At 45.6% G+C, this 26967-nt stretch overlaps 1 protein-coding gene across 1 annotated transcript in view; it reads left to right on the top strand.

The window, feature by feature from the left end:
• Positions 1 to 959, top strand: part of Cfap91 (cilia and flagella associated protein 91) — a 46133-nt gene extending 45174 nt beyond the window's left edge. Inside the window, exon 17 of the mRNA XM_057765415.1 lies at positions 697 to 959. Coding sequence (XP_057621398.1) covers positions 697 to 917 — 221 coding nt within the window. The 3' untranslated portion in view covers positions 918 to 959. The remainder of the gene's footprint in view (positions 1 to 696) is intronic.
• Positions 960 to 26967: the final 26008 nt, after the last annotated feature.

Here is a 26967-nt window from a genome sequence, read left to right as displayed (position 1 = left end):
CCGAGAAAGGAGTGGTCCAGAGCCGAGATGCACCCTTCAAAGGCAACGCCCCAATGACCTACTTCCTCTACTAAGCCCCACCCCCATTAGTCCATGCAACTATGACTTAATAGATTCTTTGTTATATAAATTTTGTTATTAGCCGGGCGGTGGTGGAGCACACCTTTAATCCCAGCACTCGGGAGGCAGAGGCAGGCGGATCTCTGTGAGTTCGAGGCCAGCCTGGTCTACAAGAGCTAGTTCCAGGACAGGAACCAAAAGCTACGGAGAAACCCTGTCTCGAAAAATCAAAAAAAAATTATTATTAAAAAATACTTTTATGATTAAAAACATCACACACCAAAATTAGTCAGATCCCAAGTCTATACAATTCAATGAGTAAGGTTAGATTTGGCACTTGACATAACTCGTAAAATTAGTACACTGATAACCCAATTATTTCTCAATAGTGCCACAGCTGGTGGCCAAGCTTTCCATGGAAAAATACTTCAAATTAAAAATATAACAGGTCTGGTTTATTTTCAGAAAATGTCCTTCTAAAACATGCAATGTGTCGTTTTTATTGAGCACAGTAAACCCAAAACAGAAAATATGCATTTTGAAAAAAAATATATATATATTTTACCCCTGTCTTAAAAACGCTGAGGGACGATTTCGAGCAGAAAAGTAAAAGCTTCCCCTGTTGCTTTGGTTCAGTGAGGCTTGCGCAGCGGAAGCACATTCTCGCGGCCCATCAGATCATTCAAAGCTACACGGAAGCTATGATCCAGAAGAACGCCTCTGAGGAACTGCGGAGAACGGCCCTGGCGCAAGAGATACAAGAAAGGGAAGAGACACAAGAGATGCAAGAGATCGATGCGAGCTCAGCATCTGACCCACCAACTGAAGAACATACTCCAAGTGAGGGAAGCAACTAGGCGAGCTTGACATTTCCATCCGGAAGAGAGCCCCAGAGGAGAAGCAGCTCCGTTCAGTTTGGGCCACTGCTCAAGCAAGTGTGCCGTGAATGGACTGGCCGTTGTTTACAAGAAGAATGAAACGCTTCCACCGAAACTGTCTCCTCTCCTCTGGGCTAGCCTACGTATTGCTGTGTTTATTAGAAAGCTAGCGTTGGTTCTACAGCAGTTGGATTCTTGCGATCTAAAAAGTAAGGCTGTAGGTTATCGGGGAGGGGCCTTTTATTGTATGAGTGTACTCTTCCATGAATAAAGCATCATGGAATGTGCGAACACTGTTTGCAAAACTTGCTCTCCCAGAGGCGGGCCAGGTGCACCATGGTGCCTTGTGCTCCCTGTAAGCAGAGACAAACGTGATGCAGAACCTGCTGAGTTCAACCCAAACATCTGCAGTGCACCCGGGGGGGGGGGAGCTGGTGTTAGCCTCAACTAAATGTTCATATGCACAGAACTAAGGAGGTTCATATTTGGCATGGGGCTGCTCAGTTGGAATAGAAGACAGGAACACACCAGGTAGGTATAGGACCTGCCTAGAATACAAACACCACATCCCAGAGGCTAGAATCTCTTGTAATAATTTTGTTGACTTAGCTTCCAGGGGCCCTCAAATGGATCGTCCCACCTAGAAAAGTTAGTATGCTGAGGGAGACTCACAACTGTGGGTCCCTGGTGGGCACAAACAGTGCGTCTGCAAGTCATCCCGGTAGAGATGTGTTTTAGCAGTCAGGGCCATTTTTACTGTAAGTAGTGAGTTGCTTGGTAACTGACACATACATAGCACATGCTCTACCAGGAGAGCAGAACAGGAGAGTCCTGCATGATCCATGGTTGGTACATACAATATTTGTCAGTAAGAAAGGTAAGACAAAACCATAAAAGATATTGGAAGTAAGCCAAAGAGAAGCAGAGGAGAATCGGAAACAGCGTACATCACTCCCGGTGTCTGCATGCCACCTGTGTCCAGACATACTTTGCACAGAACATGTTCTTCAAGGAAGAGAAGGCAGGATGCAGACAGAAGATTCCTCATGGAGTAGCGACCACGGCCAAAGTACACTGCAAGTCCTTAGGAAAGGGTCACCTGGGAGCCGGCTTTGTCCTCTACTGCACAGCAATCAACAACAACAATAGAAAACTATTCTCCATCAACAGCTCTGCCCCGGATCTCTGTGAGAGTCAAGAGTATGATTGAAAATATTTCAAAGTTACAAATCAGTCTAACCTACTATTAGATCACCTGTGTTCTACCCCACCCACTTTAAAGTAACTTTAAAAAGGGAGGTGGGTAGGCAGAAACGTATGTGGTATGAACAGAAACCAGGCTGTATACCGTTACAAAGGCATGGGTTCTGCTTCAAGTGCCCTCAGTGACAGATGGTGTCCTGGATGAGAAAGTTAGATAAACCCTTTCCTGTCCTCCCCTGAGTTTCTTTTGGCCACCGTGTTTATCACAGCAACAGAAAGCAAACTAGGGTCCCTCTGAGTCTACCCCATAGGGACCTCTGTGCTCTGAAGGTCAGCTTGGGCCACACACACCCAAGAAGGATGTTAAGAGATTTTGAGAAAGACCATTGGGCAGGTTGATAAACTCCTGACTTCCTTCGACTTCACCTGTATTTACACCCTCAGTGTGTCTAACTCTGTTTTTTATTTATAACAACATATAAGATCCGCCTGCTTCTGCCTCGATTAAAGGCATGCACCTCCACTGCCCGGCTCATAATTTCCCATTTTTATATGAGTTGTAAACCTAGACCTTTGTGTGCCAGAAGAGCTTGGAGAGATGATAACAAGCTGTAATAATTTACCTGTGACTCAAGGACTTCTGGCCTGCTGCCCCACCTCAGCTGGAATCCTGCCCACTCTCCTTGGCTACAAAAGTGCCAGTCAGAACCGGAAGACCTACCTCTGATCATGGAAGTCAGTGTCCTTTTTCAGTTTTCCCAGCCTCTTAGGCTGTGACACTCTCCTGCTACCCCCAGAGCTCACTAGATAGGCTGTTTCTTCTGGGGACTTCAATCTCTATTTCATGTGTTGTAGGGCCCTGTTGAAGGCTAAGGCAACCTTGAAGGTCTTGGAGTTTATAAGCAACAGCTTCCCAATCCTGGAAGGTTTGGGGGGAGAAAACATCACTCAAAGCCTTCCTGCTGACCCAGCGGTGGTGGCGCACGCCTTTAATCCCAGCACTCAGGAGGCAGAGGCAGGCGAATCTCTATGAATTCAAGGCCAGCCTAGCTACAAGAGCTAGTTCCAGGACAGCTAGGGTTGTTACACAGAGAAACCCTGTCTTGGGGAAAAAAAAAAAGGCCTCACACAAAAAAAACAAAAAAACCTTTCCTGCTGGGCCAGTTCCTAGCCAGTCTTCTAGGAGAGTCTGAGGAAAGAAGAAGCTCTCAGAACTTTCTCAACGGTCCAGTTCACTGCTCCTAGATAGCGTTGTGCCCTGAGGTTGGAACTGCGAACTCATACCTGTCTCATAGCCCCCGCCTTTGTTTTCCTGCTCCTCCCCGCTTCTCACATTAACGTGCCAGTATCACAACTGTTGTCCTAGAAAGTGACTTAGAAAAATAGCGTGTTAGGAACTACAGACTCCAAGACACCTTATCTCCAGTGACAAACACCCTCAGAGAGGCAGGCACAGGCCCAGAATTAGGGCAGACACTTAAAACACCCTTTCCTTTATATGTTTTACAGTGATTGAAACTATGAAAAAAAAAGGAGGGTGTATAACAAGAGTAAATACGGTAGTCTGGTCATGACTAGTCCAGGCGCTGGACTTGGGACTTAGGAGTGCCATCTGGGGCCTCTTGGGGTGAAATGTGGGCAAGAAAAACCGTAGCTCTTATGGCCAGGGACGCCATAGCCGAAGATTAGCCAAGAAGGAGGAGTGGAGACACTGGTCATTTTTCTAGCAAGAGGCTCACCCTCTCCCTGGGAGCTCGACCTTGGCCCTACGAAACACTGCAGGCTTACGGCGAGACCTCTGTGTGCAACCAGGCAGCCACTGCAGGTGCCAAGCTCCGAGCAGAGCCCTCATTCCTGATTCTTCAAAGTGGACCCCAAGGGAGAAATTCAACGAAAGCAGTGGCCCCCAAGCAGGTACAATTTTGCTTTCTTTCTCTTTCTGGGAGTCAAGTGCCTCCTTTCTCTGTCCGGAAGGTTTATGGGAGCAGGGCTGAGGTCAGCGATGGGATATGGAGCAGGGTGCAACCTTGTATTTTCCTCTCCTCCTTTCTGGGTTAAGTACAGCGTGAAGACAGTTGCTGGACGTGGAGCCAGGAGGCCCTTCTACCTGGCCTACGTTTGTGTTGCAGAGGAATTATCAAAAGAGAAGCTATATTTCTGCAGGTGCTCTCAGGCGTTAGACGGCAGCAAGCCCCTCTGTAACAGGATTGGAGTCCCTGTAGAAAATAGCACTGCTGAAGACTGTGAGAACCAGGAACGATTAACCCTGGCTCCTAGAGCTTGGCAGGTTAGCGTTGGCGGCCCCCAGGGTGGAGGACGGCAGCAGGACAGTCACAAGGCCTCACATCCTCAACACACACTGTGCCTACCTCTGTAAGGAGCCAGCACTTGCCCCCATGTCAGAATCGTCCCCATGTATGCTCAGCATCCCGAGGCCCCCTCTCTGCCCCACAGGGCAGCTAGAGACACTGCTGTAAGGCTCCCACACACCTAGGGCTTCTTAGGAGACACCTTCAAGACTGCCAAACTTCCCTCTGAGTTTCAAGTGTGGTGCTGGCCTTTCCACAGGCTCAGCTGTTTTTCATTGCTGCTGGAAAGGTGAATGGCCACCACCCAGATGAAAGGTGGCTGGACTATCTACACTGAGATAAATGTTTGGTCTCTAATGATGTGGCCAGAGTCTAAATTATTCTGAGCAAGGCCTCTAAGTCTGTGGCTTACCCAATTGGCAATAGGAAGACTATTTATTATACTAAGTACTTGCTTAAAAATGCTACAGTTACCTGGTGAACTTAATCTAAACTGGCATCACCATATTATAACCCATAGGCCAAATCAGGCCCATCAGCTGTTTTTTTAATCAATAAAGTTTTATTAGGACACAATGCCATGTGGCTGCTTTTACCCTAGAACAGCAGAAGCAAGTGGCCTTCACAGAAAACACTTGTCAACTGGTCTAAAGGCAATCAACTTGATGCTAAATGATTGTGAAATAAACATAGACCCCCACAAAACCAGTTAGACAGTTTCTGTAGGGGGTCAGTGTTTACATTGCTAGGTCATTAATGATTGCAGGCTCCTCGTAGAATGAAAAAGCGGTGTAAATTCAGCTAACTGACTTCACCCATGCCCATTCTGCCAATCCTAATCCTCGGGTCCCACCAAAGCAACTGGCATGATGTGTTTACGCCAGACCACGATTCTGGCATTCATGTTTGTATACATAAATAGAATACACATAAGTCTAACAATAGGATTGTTGTCCTGCTATCTACGTTCTGTTTCTCCACTGCACGTGATATGGAGACCTCCCATGTCCACATTAAACCTGGTCTCATTTATTTTAAGTGCTTTGAGATATTTCAGCGTATATTTAAATTTTTTTTATTACCTGCATGCATGTGTGCGCATACATACGTGCCACGGCATGCACGTGGGAGGTCAAGGGACCACTTGCGGGAGTCAGTCCTCTCCTTCCACTCCGTGGGTTCCAGGGAAGGAGCTCACGTCTTTGGGCTTGATGGCAAACCCTGTCTCCCTGCATATGTTCGTGACTGGTTCCTCCAGCCTTCCTGCTGCCCCCCTCTGCGAAGATTCCAAGCCTTGGAGGCAGAGGTGTGATAAGCTGTTCCTTTAGAGCTGAACACGCCACTGTCTTACTATCTGTATGCTGACCAGTTGAGCCTAGTAATCAAAAACTGCAAGAAAGGAGCTTCTCTGATAAAGGTCGGAAGATACACTAATCTGTGCACTCAGGGTGTATTTAATACTATGTTTATTTAGCAGAGTACTAACCTTGGGTTCCCCTCTAGAGTCTATGTCCTAGACAGCCATGGGATCTTGGTGCAGTTAATTGTACCTGGTATGAATTGTACTTTGTGAAGTGGACATTAAACCCAATCAGAAAACTGTCGCTTACTCCTGTAACATTCCCGCCATGAATGCGCCAAGGAGCAGAAAGCGCCAGGTCAGTCTTGCAGGGTTCGGTTGCAGGGGAGAACGGTGAATGACTTCTCTTCCCTGGTTGCATGCGTTGAACCTCTCATTACTATTAAAGCTACTCAGTGGCGATGAAGTTTCCAGGTCAGGACCAGCCTGATTTCTCCATGTCTCAGGACCCAAGTGTGCAGGGTCTGCATCAATAGTCTTGTCATGGAGGTCTGGAGGGAAACCAAGAGCAATGGCAGCAACCTGGCATGTGTGGGCGGGGTCTGTGAAACTACATTGACATCTTGAGGAGAGGTAGCCCAAACCAGCTCCAGACTTCTTTATTTTATAGCTCTGGTGTCTGGGGAAGGCATTGCCTTTTCCCTTCTCCCACTACAGGGTGGCTCCATTTAAACTCCTTTAACATATGCGTATATTTTAGGAAGCTTCCATAGCATTTGGTTGCATGTGACTTTTTCTTTTTTTTTTTTTTTTTTTTTTTTTTGGTTTTTTCGAGACAGGGTTTCTCTGTGGTTTTGGAGCCTGTCCTGGAACTAGCTCTGTACACCAGGCTGGTCTCGAACTCACAGAGATCCGCCTGCCTCTGCCTCCCGAGTGCTGGGATTAAAGGCGTGCGCCACCACCGCCCGGCGCATGTGACTTTTTCAAATGTCTTCAGTGTCAGTTATCCCTCCTCTACTCTGCCTTCCCATCTTCCGCCCCATTTAACCCTTCCTTCTCCATTACTCCTATTTCTTCTTTACACCACCTTGTTCTAACCCTCCCTTGAAACCCTTCCTCCATGCCCCCTTACTAATCCTCTGCCTCCTATGGATACTCCCGCTTAAACACACACACATCTAAAGAGTCAAAGCCAGCATCTGCAGAGGAGAAAGAAAATGTGACATTTGCCTTTCTGGGTCTGAGTTACCTCACTCAGAATGACTATTTCTAGCTCCATCCATTTACCTACAAAGTTCGTTTTTCTTTACAGCCGACTAATATCTCATTGTGTATTATACTACATTTTCTTCTCCTCAGCTGATAGACGTCTAAGCCATTTCCATGTCCTAGTCATTGTGAATAGAGTAACAATGGTATAGATTTTAACTTCCCTGATTATAAGGTGAATATGGGCATTTTTAAAAATTTTAATTTACGGTCATGTGTCTGTTCCTGAAAGTCCATATACGCACAGAGGTCAGAAGTTTCGGGTGCCCTGGAACGGGGGTACAGATGCTTGTGAGCTGCCATGTGGTGGGGACCACACTCTGATCTTCTGCAGGAGCAGTAAGTGTTCTTATCCTCTGAGGCATCTCTCCAGAATTTATATAATTCTGGGCCATAGTGTTTCTTTTTTATTTTGTTCTTTATTTTTAATTATTCTCTAAAGACAGGGCTTCTCTGTGTAGCCCTAGCTGTCCCGGACCTCACTTTGTAGACTGGGCTGGCCTCACACTCAGAGGCCTCCGTCTCCGATTCTGGGATCATATGTGTATGCCACTACCAACCAGCCTGTTTTTCTTTTCGTCAGGTTGTCTTTTCATGTCCTTAGCTCATTTTTTTTTTATTTGTTCAGTTTTTGAGATAGGGTCTTATGTAACATAGGCTGGCCTCAAATTTGCTATGGAGCTAGGGCTACCCTTGAACTCCTGACCCTCCTCCCTCCACCTCCTAAATGCTAGCATCACAGGTCTGTGGCTCCATGCCCAGCCTTAGCTCTTCTTGTATTGAGTCTTCTTCCTCATGGGAAGGAGCCTGTTGCTTAGACTTGGAGCTAATGCTTTAGTCCAGAGTTGTGAGTTTCCTGAGTAACTTGTTCAGTTTGTGGTATCCTCCTGCCCACGGCGCAGTGACCTGACACGGGGGAACTGGCTTTCTGACCTCTGTCTTTCTCTGGGAGGATTGTTTCAGCCTTCAGGATTATGAAGGTATTTTAGCAAATTGTTCTTATCATTTGAAAATATGTTTGTAGTTTGTATGGACTATATTTCACACAGTATGACGTTTTGTCTTCTTAGAATCCCCTCCCCCTGAGCCCATTCCACTATGGATTTCATATTTTTTAATTTTTCTCCTGGAGACTTATTTTATTTCAGCTATTTTATTTGGTTACTGTATTGAACTCTCTTAATCTAGACAGATTCTATTAATTCTTAATCTAGATTAAGATGCTCTTAATCTAGGAATCTAGAGATTCCTTTGGAATTTCTAGATAGCCGGCCGTATTTTCTATGTACAGTAAGAGTCATGTTCTGTTATTTCTTATCCAGTTTAATTTTTCCTTACCGCTTTTTGATGACCTTTGTGCGTAAAATGAGCAATAGTCGGGACAGAGAGTAGTCTTGGGTTGATGCAGTCAACCAAATGGTCTTTACATCGTACTTCTTTGTTCAGTTTTTGAGATTCATTTTTATTTTATTTCTACGGTCGTCTTGCCTGCATGTTTGTCTGTGCACCACGAGTGTGCTTGGCGGCTGTGGAGGCAGAAGAGGGTATTGAATTCCCTTGAACTGGAATGCAGATTGTTGTGAGCTGCTATGTGGCTTCTAGGAACAAACCCAGGTCCCCTTGAGGAGCAGCCAGTCCTCCTAACTACTGAGCCATCTTTCCAGTCCCCGGCAGACTATAATTCTAAGGAATGTCTAACATGGAAATGTAATATTCTTGCCATGCTCCTAACTTGAATTTCATATTTTAAATTCCTTCCTCCTGGAATCTTCTCTGTTGGATTCCTTGAAGTTGTGGCTGACTCCACTTCCCTCTAGGGGAGTTCAGTAGCTTGGGAGCTACTGACCACACAGGAGGTATAAACTTCTCGGGTCAATTTGATTACGGTCTTGTCGGGAATTCTCAAATTCCCTCTCTACTCCGCCTGGAACCACACCAGGAAAGGCCATGAGCTGCTGTGTTGGCCTCTGTGGTGTCACACCGAGGCAACAACCCTGAGGATACCCTGGCTCCTGCGGAAGGTCATGACCTGACCCATCAGGCCTCTGGTGTTCCTGTATCACCCCAGGCTCCAGGTCTGGAGGCAATAACCCTCTCTGATGGCACTGGTGATAAAACCTGTACTTTCACTTTAATAGCAGCTTGTTTGTGTATAAAGGCCCCTCTGGGGGGCTGGAGAGCTGGCTCAGCGGTTAAGAGCAGTATTTGTTCTTTCAAAGGTCCTGAGTTCAATTCCCAGCAACCATATGCTGGCTCACAACCATCTGTAGTGAGATCTGGTGCCCTCTTCTGGCCTGCAGACATACGTGTAGGCAGAACACTGTATATATAATAAATAAATTCCTGGGAAGTACCCTGCGTTGAGCTCATGAAATTCTTGTCTATTCATCCTGGTTAACCGAGAATTTTTAAATCCTGAGTGGGTGTCGCATCCTAGAGATGACTTTCATCCTCTTAGTCTCTCTGTCTTCTTTGTAAAGAGGAGAAAAAAGACAAGATCTCCTCACCCCTCCTCCTGAGTTCAGAGTCGGGACACTTCTATACCGCCAGGTTCCTGAGAGAATAGTGAGGATGCCCATGAGTTCACACACATGTTCCACAGACAGAAAGCAGCCCTCTCAATGCCGCGGCTCGGAGTTCTGTCTTACAGAATAATCCTAAGAAACGGCGTGTAGTAACAAGGACTTCCCTGGAAGCCATACTTGGAAAGGCAGGAGTGGGTGGCGGCAGGGGCAGGGGTAGGGGGTGGAGGCAGGGGCAGGGGTGGAGGGTGGAGGCAGGGGCAGGGGTAGGGGGTGGCGGCAGAGACAGGGGTTGGGGGTGACGGCAGAGACAGGGGTTGGGGGTGACTGCAGGGGCAGGGGTAGGGGGTGACAGCAGAGGCAGGGGTACGGGGTGGCGGCAGGGGCATGGGTATGGGGTGCCTGGAGTTTGAGGCTATCGTGAGCTAATGGATAGACCCTGTCTTAGATGAAAAATGGTTTATAAACGAAGACTCGGCATTGTTAGAAGCACTGCCAAGAGGGCTGAGCTGTGTCAGGTTTGCAAATGGGGTGAACTGAGGGGCGGAGTAGTGGGCCCTCAGAATCTATAGGTCTTTGTACAGTGTGATCTGTGCATGTGTGTAGCTGTGTGTGTATGTGTATGTCTCTGTGTGTTCATGTATGTGTGTCTGTGTGTGCCTGTGTGTATATGTGTGTGTAAGTCTGTATATGTTTGCATATGTGTGTCTATGTGTGTATGTATGTCTGTGTATGCATGTATGTGTGTCTGTGTGCGCATGTGTGTGTGCATGTGTGTTTATGTCTTTGTGTGTATGCATATGTGTGTATCTGTGCATGTCTGTGTGTGTGCATGTATGTGTGTGCATGTATGTGTGTCTGTGTATGTGTGTGTGCATGTGTGTGTGTCTGTGTGTATGTGTGTGCTTGAGCATATGTATGTGCATATATCTCTGTGTGTATGTATATGTTTGAGTGTGTGCATGTGCGTGTGTGTGTGTGTGTGGTTCATTCTGTGCAGGAGGAAGAAGGAAGTGGGGGGAAGACCTTTGTCCTCTGTGATTCCCTGTACTGGTTTTAATGAGCAGGAAAGAGCAGCATCTTCCCGGGTCACAACTGCCGTCAGCTCTACAGACTTCAGTACTTTGGGGAGAAATGCTTAGATGGTCTTCATTTTCAACGTGGACAGACTCCCTCAGTTAGATGGCTTATCCCAAGGTGGGTGGAGGCAGAGATGGCCCAACAGCCACTAGGCCCTTCAGAGGGGAGACCCTTGACTTCCTGAGAAAGAGCAGAAATCCAGGGAAGGAATGCATCAGCTCAATGCTTGCTGGGGCTGTGCTGATCTGGACTCCGCCCCAGAGCCACTCCAGGGGTGGGTGCGGGCCCTGGGAGGTGAGTGAGACCTCCTTTGCACATGGGACCTTCCACATGGTCTGTTTGGAGGAGGCTGGGAAAACACCCTACTTCCTAGATCCCGTTCACCTACCCATCACACACATCTCTTGCACTCCCAGGGCACGTAGAGAATAGTGTCCCTCTGGTCCACGAGACAGAGAAGCAAACCCATGGGTGCACAAACTAACTCCCAGTCTCCCTGAGTCCCGCACAAGGAGTCAAAGTATGAAACCATGGGTGCTATGCACTACACATGCCCACGAAAGATAGGCACCATATCAGAGTTCACTGTGTCCTGTTAGGTACTGGACAGGGGAACGGGGTGTACTTGTACTGACAGCCGTGCCAGCTTTCCCCTCCATCCGGGCAGAGTCACGAACCCTCTGACCTCTTACGCTTGTTGACTCATATCTGGGAAGCACACAGGCTAACTTCTATTGATAGCAACTGAATTCTGAAAGACTTGGGGTTTCTATCTAAATGACCCCTGGAGGTCACCTCCATGGCAGGGATGGTGTGTGTGTGTGTGGGGGGGTGGTGTTTACAATACTTAAACCATTTCAAAACAATTTTATCTCCATGGATTTTGTGGCAATCTATCCATTTATAGTCCAGAGTACTCGGATAAAGGGGACGGGTGTAGGTCCAGCCACTAACAGCTGTCATTAAACCAGACACATCTCAGCCCTCAGTTTCCCTCATTCCTTGCTCCGCTCATCTGGGCATAATTCCCACTCTGCGCACTTCATAGGCATCTCTACATGAAGTCGTGATTTTGAAATCATTTTGTAAACAGCAGCAGCCTGTGTAAACGTTAGTTAATACATGTACCAATCTTCTCCTTTTGTTGGACCAAGTTGGTAGTTAATGGTAGTTTTGCAAGCCGTGCTTTCCAACTTCTGTCTTCTAAGGTTTCCCATTGCTTTTTCTTTCCTTTGCAACCGGCATCCTTCAGTCATGTATACAAGTATGCGTCCGTGCATCTGGTATCTCCAATGGTTTCTGTCATAAGATCTTGGTTCCTTCGCCTTTCGCCTTCGCCTTCAATGAGACTGTTATTTCACCCTCGAATTGTGGGCTCTCCTTCATCAAATCCCAGTGACCTGGTCTTGAAGTTTTCAGCCATGACTCATTGGGAGCCCAGGGTATCTGCGCAGCCTCCCAGGGAGGGGCGGGGGGGGGGAACGGTCTCCTTGTACACTTGCTTTAAGAACTGGCTATCAAGTGAGTTTGTCTACTGAAAGATGTTTTATCAGAGGGGTCACCTCCATCACATCCTTTGTGTGCACTGCTGATTTGGGGTTCTGTTAGCTGGATTTCTGAGGTCCTTCTTTTTCTCCCAGAATGGCAGGCAGGCCAGCACCGTCAGTATCACAGGGAGCCTGTCAGAGCCCAGAGCCCAGAGCCCAGACCCGAGCCACATGAGAAGCTCCCAGGTGACTGAGTGTCCTTTAGAACTAGAAGAGCATACCCAGGGTATGCTTCAGATTACTATAAACAGTGGGGACAAGGAAACAGTTGTAAGAGGGAAGGTGGAAAATCTCAGTCGAGGCTGCAGCGTCACAGGGTTCCTGGCACAGTTCGTGCCGCTCAGATGTAGCTGGCTGGCTGGAGCCAGCTGCCTGTGGGTCCCACATTCCCCGCACTTAAAGTTCAGCTGCTCAATCCCCCTGGCGGCTTCCCTGCCTCCTGGCCTCCTGTCTTGTCTTTTTCTACCCTGGTCTGGTTGACTCCATGCACAAGGCAGGGTACTTGATCCAAATTAATAGCCATTTTTTTGTCTTGTAAAAGTCTTTAAATGTTTGATCAAATTTTGTTTTGGCTTTTTTTTTTTACATTTTGCACAGGATTAAATACTCATAAATTTTTATTATAATTTTTTTTAGCAATGCTATTTGAATTCGGGGTCTCATCCATGGTAGGCAAGCAGTCTACACAGAACCATATCCTCAGCCACTTGAATTTTTTTTTTATTAAATTTTGTTCTTTGACCATTTCATATGCGCATATAATGTATTCTGACTGCTCTCTCCCCCAACCTCTCTTGCTTATTCCTGTCCTCAGTAAGCCCCTCCCTCATCCCTGGGGCCCTTTCCCAGACCTATGTCTTTTGGGTTTTGCTTTGTGGTGCATTTGGTTTAACAGGGCTACCCTATTCAGCCATGAGATTGGAACTATCCACTGGAGCCTGGTAGAGTCGTCAGGGTCCGCAAACGGAGGGCAATGACGGCCCTTCTCCCAGTGTCTGCCCTTAACTATTTTTTAAGTGTGTGGTTTAGTAATGATAAGAATATTGACATTGTTGTGCAAGGCATACAGACCTCCTTCATTCTGTGATGATGCTGAATCTTGGACCCATTAAGCACCTCCCATTTCCTTCTAGTTGCCTTCTGTTTCTTTGGGTTTGGCTGTGTGTGCATCTCATTTAAAGAAAACCACACATGATTTGTTTTGTGGTTGGTGTATTTCATGTAGCATACTGTCTGCAAGGCTTGTACACTGTAGCATTTTATAGCGTTTATTTCCTTTAAGTCTGAGCTAGTATTTCATCATTTTGTTGATCCATTCTTCTAGGGGATTAATTATTTGTTTCCCCAGCAGTGCTAAGGCTGTAACCTAGGGCCTTGCACACGCTAGGTTCATCTGGTGATGAACATGAGTTGCTTCTACCTTTTAGCTCTGCTGAATAAAGCTACTGTGTTCAAGGGTGTAGAAACATCTCTTCAAGACTCCAATTTCAATTTTTTTTATATATATATAGACCTGGAAGTGGTTGTGGATAACATAGCAATTCTGCTATTCATTTTTTGAGAACTGTGATACCATTTTTATAGTGGCTGTGCCATTTTGCATCCCAGCAGCAGAACACAGGGACCCTGGTCTCTCCAGACCATTGCCAGTACCTTTCGATGGTTGATTTGGACATGGCTGCCATCCTCATGAGGCCGTACCTCATTGTGGTTTTGATTTGCATTTCTCTAATGATTAGACATCTTTTCAGGTTCTTTTTGGCAAGTGATGTACTTTTTCTTTATTTTCTTTCTTTTTTTTTTTTTTTTAAAAAAAGATGTGCCATGTTCTTTATGATGAGCATAAAAATTAGTTCTGTGTGATTTCCATCAACTTGGAGGACGTGATTAAGCTGTTAGGTAGCAGTCCCTCACGTCTGCAAATGGCTCTAGGTCACACATTATTCTGTTGTTCTGTCTTCTGCTTGCAGCAGGTTGTCCTCTTGGAAGCTGGCTGGAGCAGCCCTGTGTGACCACAGATCAGCCCCCCCCCCCACGTATCATAGAGCTTAGTGTCTTATGTCTTCACTCGGCACAAGGACAGCTCTGTAGGAGAAAAACAGTTTACCAGTTCTTTTTCATTTTTTATTCGTTTCCTCCCAACATTTTATTTAATGGTTTTGTGGATGGCAACATGGAGGTACAGCCAAAGCGGTCAGCCCTTTCGTGGGGCACTGTCTCCAGTGTCTGATGTCTAGACTCGGTAGGAAGGCAGCTGAAAGAGTCAGCGGGCCACTTGTCCCTAGAGGACAATCCTACCATTCCTCACAGGCTCCAAAAGGTCTCCAGATACTTTCTTCAGGAGACTGAATGACCCTGGTCCCACTGGGAGCCCTGTGGGGTGGGCAGAGGAGCAGGAGGGCAGGCTCCTGAGCAGCGTCCTGCAAGATCAGGCGGGACAGTTTCTAGTAGTCTCCTGCGCAGGGGCAGAGGGAGCCGTGGACACCCACATACGACACCACTGACTCTGAACTGTAATTGTGTTCTTCTAAGACGGTCAGAGAGGAGGTTATTCTTTTGTCTTTTCCTAGTCCTTGTCCTTAGAAGAGATCAGCTGATGGACCCCTTCTCCTGTGCCCTCTGTTTCTGTCCTGCTTTTTCTTCCTGAGTTTGCTCTCTCTGTATTCATGCAAAGTGCGAGGGACCCCAGTCCTTGCAGGAAGGTAGGGATCAGGAGTGACAGAACAGGGTCTCCCATGGGGACTTCCTTTGCAGAATCCTCACCATCCGCAGCTTCTGGATGGCGTACCTTCCTTGAGTCACGTTCCCCCCCCCATGTTGAATGCCAGCAGCTTTAGCACTGACCCTTTCTTTATCGTTGCTCTTTCTCTGACTAAACCCCAGAAAGTTTCTCTGATTTTAGGGTTCCTATGATCCGATTAAACAAAATGAAACAACCCCCACCCCTGCCTCCTGGTCTCTAGGTTCCTCATGTCTGTGTAGACCCTTTGGCTGTACTAGGAAACACATTCACAGTCCCGAGGTTGGGATGCATGTCTTCGGGGACCACTATGAGTTTATCTACAGGGCACAATCAGACTAGTGCATTACACGATTAATTTAAGCGTTATGTTATTTTTCAGGGTTTTGCGATGTTTGATTCATTTTTCCTAATACTTGTAATTTCTTATCATTTCTTTTTTTCATTTTTTCCTTCATAAATACATATTCCTTTTGGTACCTATATTTGTATCTCCCATTCCTTTTTCATTTTACTGGCTTATTTATGGTTTTTTTTGTTCTTATTTTGTTTTGTTTTTTGATACAGAGGCCAAGAGAGGGTCTATCTCAAGGTTCGTGGAATTCTCAACGTAAGCTAGAGTAGCTTCCAACTGATAATCTCAACTGCCGCAGCATCCTGTGCACTGCTAAAATTACAAGATTGAGTGTCAAGTCAGCTTGGTATTGTTTTCGTTGGGCAGGGTTCCTCACACGGTGTCAGCTGCATATAAACTGACTGAGGGCCCATTAGCTAAACTGAGCATCCAATGAATTTCACCCCCCACATACCACTGACTCAGAAGTTGGCTTGTGGCTGGGGTGGTCAGAAAGGGACCTGGGGAAGAGTAAAATGCAGCAAGCATGTCCTTGGTGACCCTCCTTTGTGTGTGATCCCAGAGAACCTTCCTAGGCCTGGAGGTGGGGGCAGGACAGAGTGCTCACTGAGAAGGCCCTAAGGATTATACTATTAGCAAAGTTTTGCAGGGGCCATGATTTGTGCTGACTGCCCAGGCAGCTGTTTCCCGTCATTTATTGTGCCCAAACTGCAACTTGTGGCCATTTTTCTGATTCTTCCCAGGCCTCTGCACCAACTGGCTGTCTCTCAGACTTGCTTTGTACTACCTTAAGGAATCCATTCATCATCTTGATTTCTCTTGGATCCCATGTAGTCTTGACTGGCCTCTCACTCTATAGACCAGGCTGGTCTTGAACTCTCAGAGATCTGTCTGCCTTTGCCTCCAATGCTGGAATTAAAGGTGTGTGTCACTAGGTTGCCATCATCTCTTAACACTGTCTCCCCAATGCTAGTGTCTAACCTCCAGGAGCTCAAGGCCTTGAACTTTCATTCTGTTCCTTGACTCTTTCTAGTTCACAATCTTGGGTTTTACCCCCTTAGTGTTCTCTGTCTCTGCCGTACTGGGTGACCAGCACCCTCTCCATCACCCGTTCCTTGTCTAGGATTTCAGCCTTCCTCTGCTAACAGGAGTTTGCTATTCACCCTATCTCTCTGATACAAACTTCTCAACCTAATCTAAACATCTCATTCTTTTTTGCTCCAAAGACCCCTACTTCCCATGGCTGTCTGGGATCCCTGCCTTTGTGCATGCAGACATTAGAAGCATGGGTCACCTTTGTTCTCCAACACTTTCAAATATTTAGCTCCAAAGGTTACTAGTGGAGCTCCCTCCCCACCCTTCCGCTTTCCCCTGGACTCAAAGTCTCTTCCAATATCTTCCCTCTGTCCTTCTGCAGGGGCAAGTTCTCTCTCTCCCTCCTTCTCCCTCCCTCCCTCCCTCCCTCCCTCCCTCCCTCCCTCCCTCCCTCCTTCCCCCCTCCCTCCCTCCCTCCTTCCCCCCTCCTCTCTCTCTCACACACACACACACTATCCTGAATTACAGAGTCATCTGCGATCATTTAAGCATTCACACAGATGTGCTGTTCGCTGTAGCATAATCTCTGTGGGTCAGCAGACTTCAGGTCTATGGAACTGAATCAGGCAGGGTCTCTGCTGGCCCAGAGATGAATCTGAAGTTCCTCTATGGCTTCTTTCCCAAAACCAAGAACAGTAGCCTGCCAGAATCCCTGTGCTGAGCTTCTATCTAACTCATTGTCCCTCTCTGTTGGTCATGGCCCTCAGGAACTTTATTTTTAAGCCCCCAAGGTGTCTTCTGTCTTCTTTTCTTCTCTCTCTCTCTCTTTCTCTCCTGAGTTTTCTCAAGCCTTGCCCACTGTCAATACTACCAACCTCTCTCCTCTCACTCCTGGAGAGTTTTTTTTATAAGCAGTTATTTAACTCCTATTAAGCCTAGCCCTCTGCCCTATGGTCTCCTTAAAATTAACCATGCCTTTTCTTCTCCTCAAATTCAAGCATATCTCATCTGAGGAGCAAGCTCAGCTTTTGAGTGACATGTGTGCAAACAGTGTCTTTGTTCTCATGCCCAAAGTCTTGCCTGACTCTGCCGACAGCCTCTGTTTTATCTTGTGGAAACTGAGTCCCGATAGGCCCGTGGGCACAGTGAGCAGTCTAGCAGCCATGGGCAGGCAGGGCTCACTTGATCTCCAGCCTCAGGGAGCTAAAAACAAAGTCCTCTGACTGGAGGAGAACCGTCGGGCCCCATTTTTATTCTCTGAGCATTTGTTTTCCTACGGGGCAGCAGCAGTTCACATGCCTGCCGGCCATAGGAGGCTCAGTGTCCCCACTTGTCACCTATACTGGTTACAATCCTGGGTGTTGTGGGAGTATTTCTTCCTGGTTCTAGCCTGTATTGTTCTAACAATGCTCTCGAGTAGGCTTTCGCGTGTTCATTCCTCTCCCACATAGGAGTTGGCTCTGCATTAAGTAAGACCTGTCACCTATGTTGAATACATTTTTTGTGGATAGTGTAAGATAAAGGTTTATATTCATTTTTCTCATGTGTGAAATTCTGGTTTTCCCAGTGCCATTTTGAAAGGCTATTCTGCCGGGTGGTGGCGGCGCACGCCTTTAATCCCAGCACTCAGGAGGCAGAGGCAGGCGGATCTCTGTGAGTTCGAGGCCAGCCTGGTCTGCAAGAGCTAGTTCTAGGACAGGCTCCAAAGCTACAGAGAAACCCTGTCTAAGGCTCTTCATTCCTACATTGAGCTGCCTTGTATATCCACCTGACCCTGATGAGAACAGAAAGGGATCGCATCACTAACCGCAGTTCTGATGTACCACACGCTATGCTATTTATGCCAATATCGGTGTTTGAGGAATGGGGCTTTGTGAACATTTTTATCATTTAAAGAAGTGTAATTTTAAATGTGTTTTCTAAAACATTATTTTGATAGTTCTGGGCATTAATACTGGATACTAACAGAGTACAATTTTTCATTCAATTTTTCTCAACTTTACTCTTTTTGTTCAATCTATTTATTTTGTCATTCATCATTGTTTTTTAAATTTTTCTTATTTCAATATTTGGACCAGTGTAGGCTTGATTTTTTTAAAAAAATATTTTTTACTTAAAAGTTTGTTTCAAATAATATATTTGATCATGTTTTCCCCATTCTCCAACTCCTCCAGATCCTTCCCACCTCCCCACATAGCCAAATTTATATTCTTCTCTCTCAAAAAAACACAAATACAAAAGTCAAAGCAAACAATAAAAAAACAATAAGACAAAACCAAAACAAGATGAAACAAACCAACATTGCTTGTATTTTTAAAATGTATTTGAGTGTTATTATCTGCGTGTATGGTCTACACTACATGCCTGATACCTACATTGTCAAAGTAGGGCTTGAGAGCCCCCTCAAGAGCTAGTTCCAGTTCCAGGACGGATTCCAAAGCTGCAGAGAAACCCTGCCTCAAAAAGAAAAAAAAAAAAAGAAGAACAAAGAAAGAAAAGAAAAAAAAAAAGAACTTTATTTTGTGTGTAAAACGGTTTCTTTAAAAAAAAGAAAAAGGTGTTGGCCTCTCGTGTCTTTCAACACACCGTTTTAGTTTTGGGTCATGTCACACTACCTATGATGTAAGGAGTTTCTTTTCTGGTCTGTCTTTTGTTCTGTAGGCCTTACACCTGAACAGGCATCTCTCTCCAGAGATTTGGTTAATTTTTTTCCTGTGGTTTTATTGAACATATTTTCTCTGCATTTGACATGGAATTCTTCTCTGCCCATAATTCAAAAATTTGGTCTTTTCATGGTGTCCCCAAATCTTATATGAACCATTCGTGCACTGTATTTTCTTTTTAATGTACATTGGTGTTCTGCCCGCGTGTGTGTCTGTGTGAGGGTGTCAGATCCCCTGGAACTGGAATTACAGGTAGCTGTGAGCTGCCAGGTGGGTGCTGGGAATTGAACCCAGGTCCTTTGGAAGAGCAGCCACTGCTCTCAACTGCTGAGCCTTCTCTCCAGCCCCTGTGTTTTGCTTTTTAAATTGTTCACTATCTCTGGTGATCCAGTTCCTGTCCCTGGGGCTCTGACTCCCACACGATCTAGTCTATTGTTGAGACTTTCCGTTAAGCTTTTATTTAACTCATTCGATTTTTCATTGCAAGCTTTATTTCATCTTGGGTTTTCTTTCCTGTTTCTAACTATTTACTGGATTCTGTTTTCATACCCTGCGTTGTCTTCATTCATTCATCTGTTTGTGTTCTCTTAAATTTATTGAGGAATTTATTCCTGGACTCTTTAATTTCATTCTGGTGTCTCTGAATTCCTTCAAAATATTTACAGCTGTTCTTTTATGGTTCCTTGTCTGGAATTTCGTCTAAATTGTTTTATTGAAGTTTTTTTCTATTCCTTTGGAGGAGGCAGTATATCTTGGGTTTTACTGTTGCCTAGGGTTTTACAATTCAAGTTATGCAACCTTCACTTTGTGACTTTTCGTGTCTGCCTACATTTTGTGTTTGAGTCTGCTTGATGTTAACCCTTGATTGGTAGTTTAATCTTGGGGTCGTTTGGTGTTCTTTGGTGGGGGTGGGGCCCAGATTGGATAGGGGAAAGTGTGGCCTTTAAACCCCACAAGTGGGTATCCTGGGGGGTGAGCTCCACTCAGGTCCTGATGCTCTGGGAACAGGCTCCATGTGGGATCTGAAGTGTTTGTGGTTAAGATGTTGGAGGGAGGGAGATGTGGTTCTAATCTCATTAGAACAAAGTCTCATTCAGGTCCCAAGATACAGGGCGATGTGTTTTATGTGGGTCCTGAAGGGCTAGAGGTTCTAGCGATGGGATGAGAAAGAAGGAACTATTGGCCTGAGACGCTGGGAGTCAGGATGACTAAGGAAGGGAGAAGGAGCCTCTAATCCGGGGTGTGAACTTTGCTCAGATCCTACAATGTGGAGAACAAGCCCCATCCTTCGGAGCTGGGAGTAAGGCTGCTGGCGGAAGGAGACATGACCTCTCATCTGCAAATCGAATTCTACTGCGGTCGTCTGGAGATACTGGAAAACGGACTCCACGTCCGTCCTGACAGACCAAGGCTATGTCCATCCTCAGAGACCAAGGCTATGATGCCAGAGGAAGGTGATGTGGGCTCTAACCTGGCGAGCTAGCTCCAGCGATGTCTGCGGAGCCGGGGAGGGAGTTCCACACCCCTCCTGAGGTGCTGGGGGTCGGGTAACCTCTAGGGAGGGAGAGTCATTCAGGTCCTGAGGTGCTGGGAGATCCTAAGTCTTCTTTGGAGAAAAGTCTATTCAGATCACTAACATAATGTCGCCGCCCCCCACTCCCTTTTGTGTTCCATTTTGAAAAGGATCTCTTTGTAAACTCAGGCAAATGCCAGGCAAATGCCATTACACCAGGCTCATCTTCTCATTGTGCCTGTTGTGTAACATCTTGGTTGTGTCCTGACGTGGTCTTCATCTAGTCTGGATACTCATCTACTGTCAGTTAAATAGTCTGCAAATATCCTCCTTCTTCTGATAATTTCTTTTCTGTCCTCTGTTCCTGGCTTCAAGGGGGAAGAGGAGGCGCAAGTTCTCCTTGGCTTATCATCCAGAAGGTGACAGACAGGCTGGGGGAGTCTGAAGTGCTGGGGTAATAGCTTTTGGGAAGGGAGACCCTGTTTACTCAGGAAACTGTTTCCATCTGACTCAGTGGAATTGGGGACTAGGTGATGCCATCTCCTCAAGGTTAGTAGGTCTTCAGCTGCCAACTTGACACAAATCTAGAGACACCTGGGAAGAAGGAACTGTTAGATCAGGATTGATAGAGGCAACTTGGAAATAAAAGAAAAAGGGGGAATTGGGTTGGAAAGGGGAGCTTTGGGGATGGACCATTCCTGCTGTCGGTTCTGTGTAAATACCAACCTAGGTATGCTGATCTTACCAGAGCTTCCAGGATGCTAACAACTCCTAGGAGTTATTAGTCAAATCAGCTTTCCGGTCTTGATTTTCTCAGCCAGTCTGGCTATGAGGTGATTAACCCTTCAGGAACCTCACCAGAAGAATTGCTTCTGTAGGGCATTTTCCTTATAACTGATGCAGGGGCGTCCAGCCCACTGGGGCGTGCCATCTCTAGGCAGAGGAGGGGGGTTGGGGGGCGGGGGGCGGGGCTATGTTAAAAAGACAGCTGACCCTGAGCCTGGGAGCAGGACAGTAAGCAGACCTGTCAGCTGACCATGAGCTCCTCCTCTAAACTGCCTAGTGATCAGGTAGCAGTGGGAAGACACAGGGAAGGAAAGTCAGTCTACCCTATTACCCAGATGGCCTCACCTTCCTTACCTCATCCTCTCCTACTTTGTCGGTGAGGCCTGAAAGTGAACGTATCAGGGAAATGTGAGCATGTAGGAGGACTCAGAGTGCTCTCCTGTGAATGGGATCTTAAATAGTGTTCCCCCTTCCCTGTCTACGACTCAACTCTGGGGGACTAGAGTGTAGGAAACGGCACATTTCTGAAGGCAGTTTCCATGCTTATAAATAGTTTTCATCATCTAGGGCATAAGGGGCTCTCACAGGCAAGATAGCCGTGTCTAACCAGAGCACTATATTACGTAACTCTCAGCACCATTATTTAAGATATATTGTCTACCAGTGATGAATTGTTGGGTGATAATTTCTTGTTCTAATAGCAGTCCATCTCTAGGTTGAAAAAAATAAGTATGTATACATACATACATGCACACATACATGCATACATACATGCATGCATATACACATACATGCATATATACACACATACACTCATACACGCATATAGACACACATGCATACATGCATACATACACACGCACATATACATACATGCATATATACACACACATACATACAATGCATACATGCATGCATATGTACATTCATACATACACATACATGCATACACACACATACACACACATACACACACGCACATATACATACATGCATACATACATGCATATATACATACATGCACATATGCATGCATGCATGCATACATGCATGCATACATATGTACATTCATACATACATGCATACACACATACATATACGCACACATACACACACGCACATATACATGCATGAATACATACATGCATATATACATACATGCACATATACATGCACACATATATACATGCACACATGCATACACATGCATACATGCGTGCATGCATACATTCATTCACACATACATGCATGCATGCATGCATACATACATAATACATACATGAAGCAAACCCCAGAAGCCACGCACTGCACTACAGCTATTCCTAAAATTGATCTTTTACATTTACACTTTAAGAAAATTTTACATTACATTTTCCTAGAAAAAGAGAATAGCCACCTGGGCATTTAAGAAATACAATCTAACCATTTAACCATCCTTTAAATGCAAGATATTAGCTCTCTATTTTGTAAATCCTGGACCATGATTTCTGTTTTTTTTGTTTTGTTTTGTTTTCTTTTTTTTGTTTTGTTTTTTTGTTTTTTCGAGATAGGGTTTCTCTGTGGCTTTGGAGCCTATGATTTTTTCTTTCTAAAAAATTAACATTTAAAAGCCTCAGACCCAAATCATCCATTTTGACCTATAAGATCAAAATTAACATTTCAAGTACTTAACATTTTAGTTATGCTTGAGGTAAAGTGCTGTGTAGCCAGTTTTTCTTCAGTTCCAAATTCTACAGTGAAATGTTAGAGAGAAAACACAAATGATAGTTCCAATATGTTACTGTAGTCCCAAATCCTTACACACACACATACACACACAAACACTTTAAATTATGCATACCAGGAACAATATTTTTATTGGTAACTTTAATTTTTTTACTATTTATTTATTTAGTCCTGAAACTCACTTTGTAGACCAGGCTGGCCTTGACTCACAGAGCTCCGCTTGCCTTGCCTCGTGAGTGCTAGAACTAAAGCTGTGCACCACCACCTCCCAGCTAAATTTAAATTTTTAAACATATTTTACTTTTATTTATTCTTTGAGAATCTACTACCTGTATACAAAGTATTTTTCATTATATGACCCTCTTCCCTTTTTCTGGAATCTCTCTCAGACTCCCTGACCTTGCACTGTCTCTGTAGTGATTGATTTCAGTGTGAGAGGGTCCCATGGCAGGTGAGGACAGTGAAGACAAAGACGCCTTGCAGACAGAGTTTGAGTGTGGTGTTTACTGAGATGAGGGTAGAAGAGGGGAAAAGGAGAGAGAGAGAGAGAGAGAGAGAGAGAGAGAGAGAGAGAGAGAGAGAGAGAGAGAGAGAGAGAGAGAGAGAGAGAGAGAGGAGAGAGAAAACCTGTCTCGCCCAAAACCTGTCTCGCCGGGCGGTGGTGGCGCACGCCTTTAATCCCAGCACTCGGGAGGCAGAGGCAGGCGGATCTCTGTGAGTTTGAGGCCAGCCTGGTCTAGAAGAGCTAGTTCCAGGACAGGAGCCAAAAAGCTATGGAGAAACTCTGTCTCGAAAAAAAAAAAAAACCAACAACAACAACAAAAAAAGCTGTCTCCTCAGAGAAACCGCAGAATAGGAAGAATGAGAAGGGGAGGGGGGGAAGGAAGGGAGGGAGAGGAAAGGAGTAGGTGAGGCTTGGCTCTTTTTTTTTTTTTTTTTTTTTTTGACCAGGCTGGTCTCGAACTCACAGAGATTCGCCTGCCTCTGCCTCCCAAGTGCTGGGATTAAAGGCGTGCGCCACCACCGCCCGGCGAGGCTTGGCTCTTAAAGGGACCTTTGTACCTGTGTACTGACTAGGACTTTGGGCTGGCCAGAGTAATGCCTGGATGCATCCTACCAGATGACAGGGCAGGGCAGCATAATGCCTGAATTCTAACAGCCCCCCTTTCAAAATCATGTTCTCTTTTTAATTTTTTGATAACTCCTTGAGTCCATTTAGTGCTACTATTATTGGACTCGAAGGTCACAACCTGTGCCCCAAGTCAGGTCCAGCCATCCCAAAAGTGGAAAACTGAAAAAGATTTATTCAATGTGGCCATATCGGGGAGAGAAACAAAGACCTAGGAACTCAAGTCTGTCTTCTGGGTCCTAAGGTGAGCTCAGTCTAAACAGAGGACCAAGGATGTGCACAGGTACGCAGCGTCACAGTGTGGTCCACCAGCGACCCACCATCATCTGGGCTGCAGTCTCATCCTAAAGTTAGAACTGTGTACCATCTCTTTTGGGAGACAAGCCAGTCCCAGTCATCGTGGTTCTGCCCCACAGCCTCCTGTGCCACCCTTCCTTCTCCCAGCATGAGAGTTTAGGAAAATTCCCATTTGTTCGGAGTCCGTTGTTTCAATAATCTGAGGTCAGATTAAGAAACACCCATAGCGGCGCACGCCTTTAATCCCAGCACTCAGGAGGCAGAGGCAGGGGGATCTGAGTAAAAGTTTTCTGCAGGCAGAGAATTCGCAACCCAGAAGTAAGACGAGGAGATTATATAGGTTGTAGGTGAGGCGTGGTGAGGGGAGGTGTATGGTCAAAAGCTAAGCGCTTTTTGTAGGAGAGACGTGGGTGGCTGGGGATGTAGGTGGTTGGAAACTCAGTGGAGGAAGCTGCCATAGCTGCCAAGAATTCAGAACTGGGCTTTTTGGTGCCTTCCCTTTGTTCGGAGACTCTCTGAGCTACAAGGTTTCGAGGGACAGAAATGGGGCTTTCCGGATCATGCAGGGTAAACTGGAGATTCCAAGTGAACACTGACTCTGAGGCCAGTCTGGCTACAGAGAGAGCTCCAGGCAAGCCAGGACTGTTACACAGAGAACCCCTGTCATAAAAAACCAAACAAAAACAACCACCAAATCTCTTTAGAACATCTTCATTTCTGCCCAGTCCATTACACTACCAGTATGTGTGCATAGAGGCGTGGGAGTATCTACTGGAATTTGGGTGGACCAGCAGGGGTCACACTCCTGAATAAAACTATTTCTCCTTCAACAGTCATCAACTGTCAATAGCTCCTCAATTTCAAAATCATCAACAACAAAAACAAACAAACAACAACAACAAAAACCGCGGTTTGCTACTCAGTTATCTTCAGGAACTCCAGAACAACTTTGGCCCCATGCTTCTTTATGCACAAAATGACACAAAAACAAATATATTAATACAAAATATACTTTTAGATAAACCATCGTAAAATTACAAAGGCTAGTCAGCTAAAATTTTCCCAGGGGGTCCCCGAGACAACACAAACTAGTAGTTCCTAAATCGCAGAGATGTGACCACCAAGGAGCTTTCTCAGCTCTTGATGCTTTTACCAACGGAGCCAGGGTACCAGGGAATTAACAGTCACCAAAGTTGCCTTACCCCAGTGTCTGCCAAGTCTGTTGTCTCATGTCTTAAAAGAACAAGGAAATGTGGGTAGAAATGAGCAAATCACAGGGAGATTTATTAAGAAAAAAAGAGCTAGAACTCCCGAGAATGGAGGTATTCCCAAGGCTGCAGTTATCACAGTGCTATCCCACTCAATGATCTTTTAAGACAGAAACTGGGGTCATTTTTTTTTTATTGAGGTTGGCAATTTTTAGTTTATCGTGGGCAGAGCCAATAAGTGGCCTACACCCCCCTTTGCATGCGCCCTTCGCTAATCAGAGAAGTGATCCTGCACTTCTTCTATAGCCAGGGGAGAGGCTATCCATCACGGTCATCTTCACCCACCTGCTCTGCACACTCTGTTACTCATGTTGTAGATTATTCACTGAGTCACTTCCTGTGTGATTAGCTCATGATTTACAATAGGACCTACCCTTACTTCCTGTGGAGAGCTACTGTCCATCTCAACGGTAGAGATAGACTCAACATCTTTGTTTCTCTGGGTCCTGAGTTGGTTCACAGAACCCCAGTGGCTCAAAAGATCAACACACCTAACTTTCCTATCATATGGCAGATGCCTAACTAGTTCAAAGGAAAGTCCAAGTAGACAGAATTTGCCATACAAACAGCACAGTGGTCCACATGGCTCACTCAATAAGACACTAAATAGTTCAGAAGAACCTCCAGGCCAAATGGAAGGCAAAACCCAATGTACACTGATCAGAGAGAACTTATCAAGGATTAGTATTTCTTGAGAGCGGAAACCAGAGTCCAGACATTTATTTCCCTGCTTATAAAATGGGGTATAAGTAGCTGACGCTGGTGGAAGTGGAAAGATTTTTGTTTTTTAAAGGAAAGTTTTCTGCAATAAAACAATTGTGATTCAGGCTCTACTCTCACTGGTTGTCTGGTGTTCAATTGAAAATCTTTGGGGGCAGTGTCCTTTCTCTCTTTGTGGAACCTTGGGCTACACCACACCTAAAAAGTCATCATCCTCCTGCGATCTCCCCAGCCCCAGAAACAATATGGAATGATGCTCTTTCACATGAGTTGGTCCCCTTTCCAGCCTATGATCAACTCATGATGCCCTCAGTCCATTCAGTGACTCCATAATCCACTCCAGACATCGTCATCTTTGCTCATTTATTCCTCCCATAAGAGCCTTTTCTTTCCCATATTCTGGGTTAAGTGTTCTGCCTAGAGCCCCGACTATGCATAAAAATGCAGTGGTTACATCTTAACAACAATTCAAATAATAACCTACAGTTTTTCCCCATGGGATGTCAGGTCCAGCGTCCAACCCAAATGTGAGCCTTACTCAAAAGGAAGTGTTCCCCTATCTCCCTTT

The sequence above is a fragment of the Chionomys nivalis genome, chromosome 3 (genome assembly GCF_950005125.1).
Source record: "Chionomys nivalis chromosome 3, mChiNiv1.1, whole genome shotgun sequence".
NCBI lineage: Eukaryota > Metazoa > Chordata > Mammalia > Rodentia > Cricetidae > Chionomys > Chionomys nivalis.
Note: the sequence above shows the minus strand (reverse complement) of the source record. Positions and strands in the feature narration are given on the sequence as shown.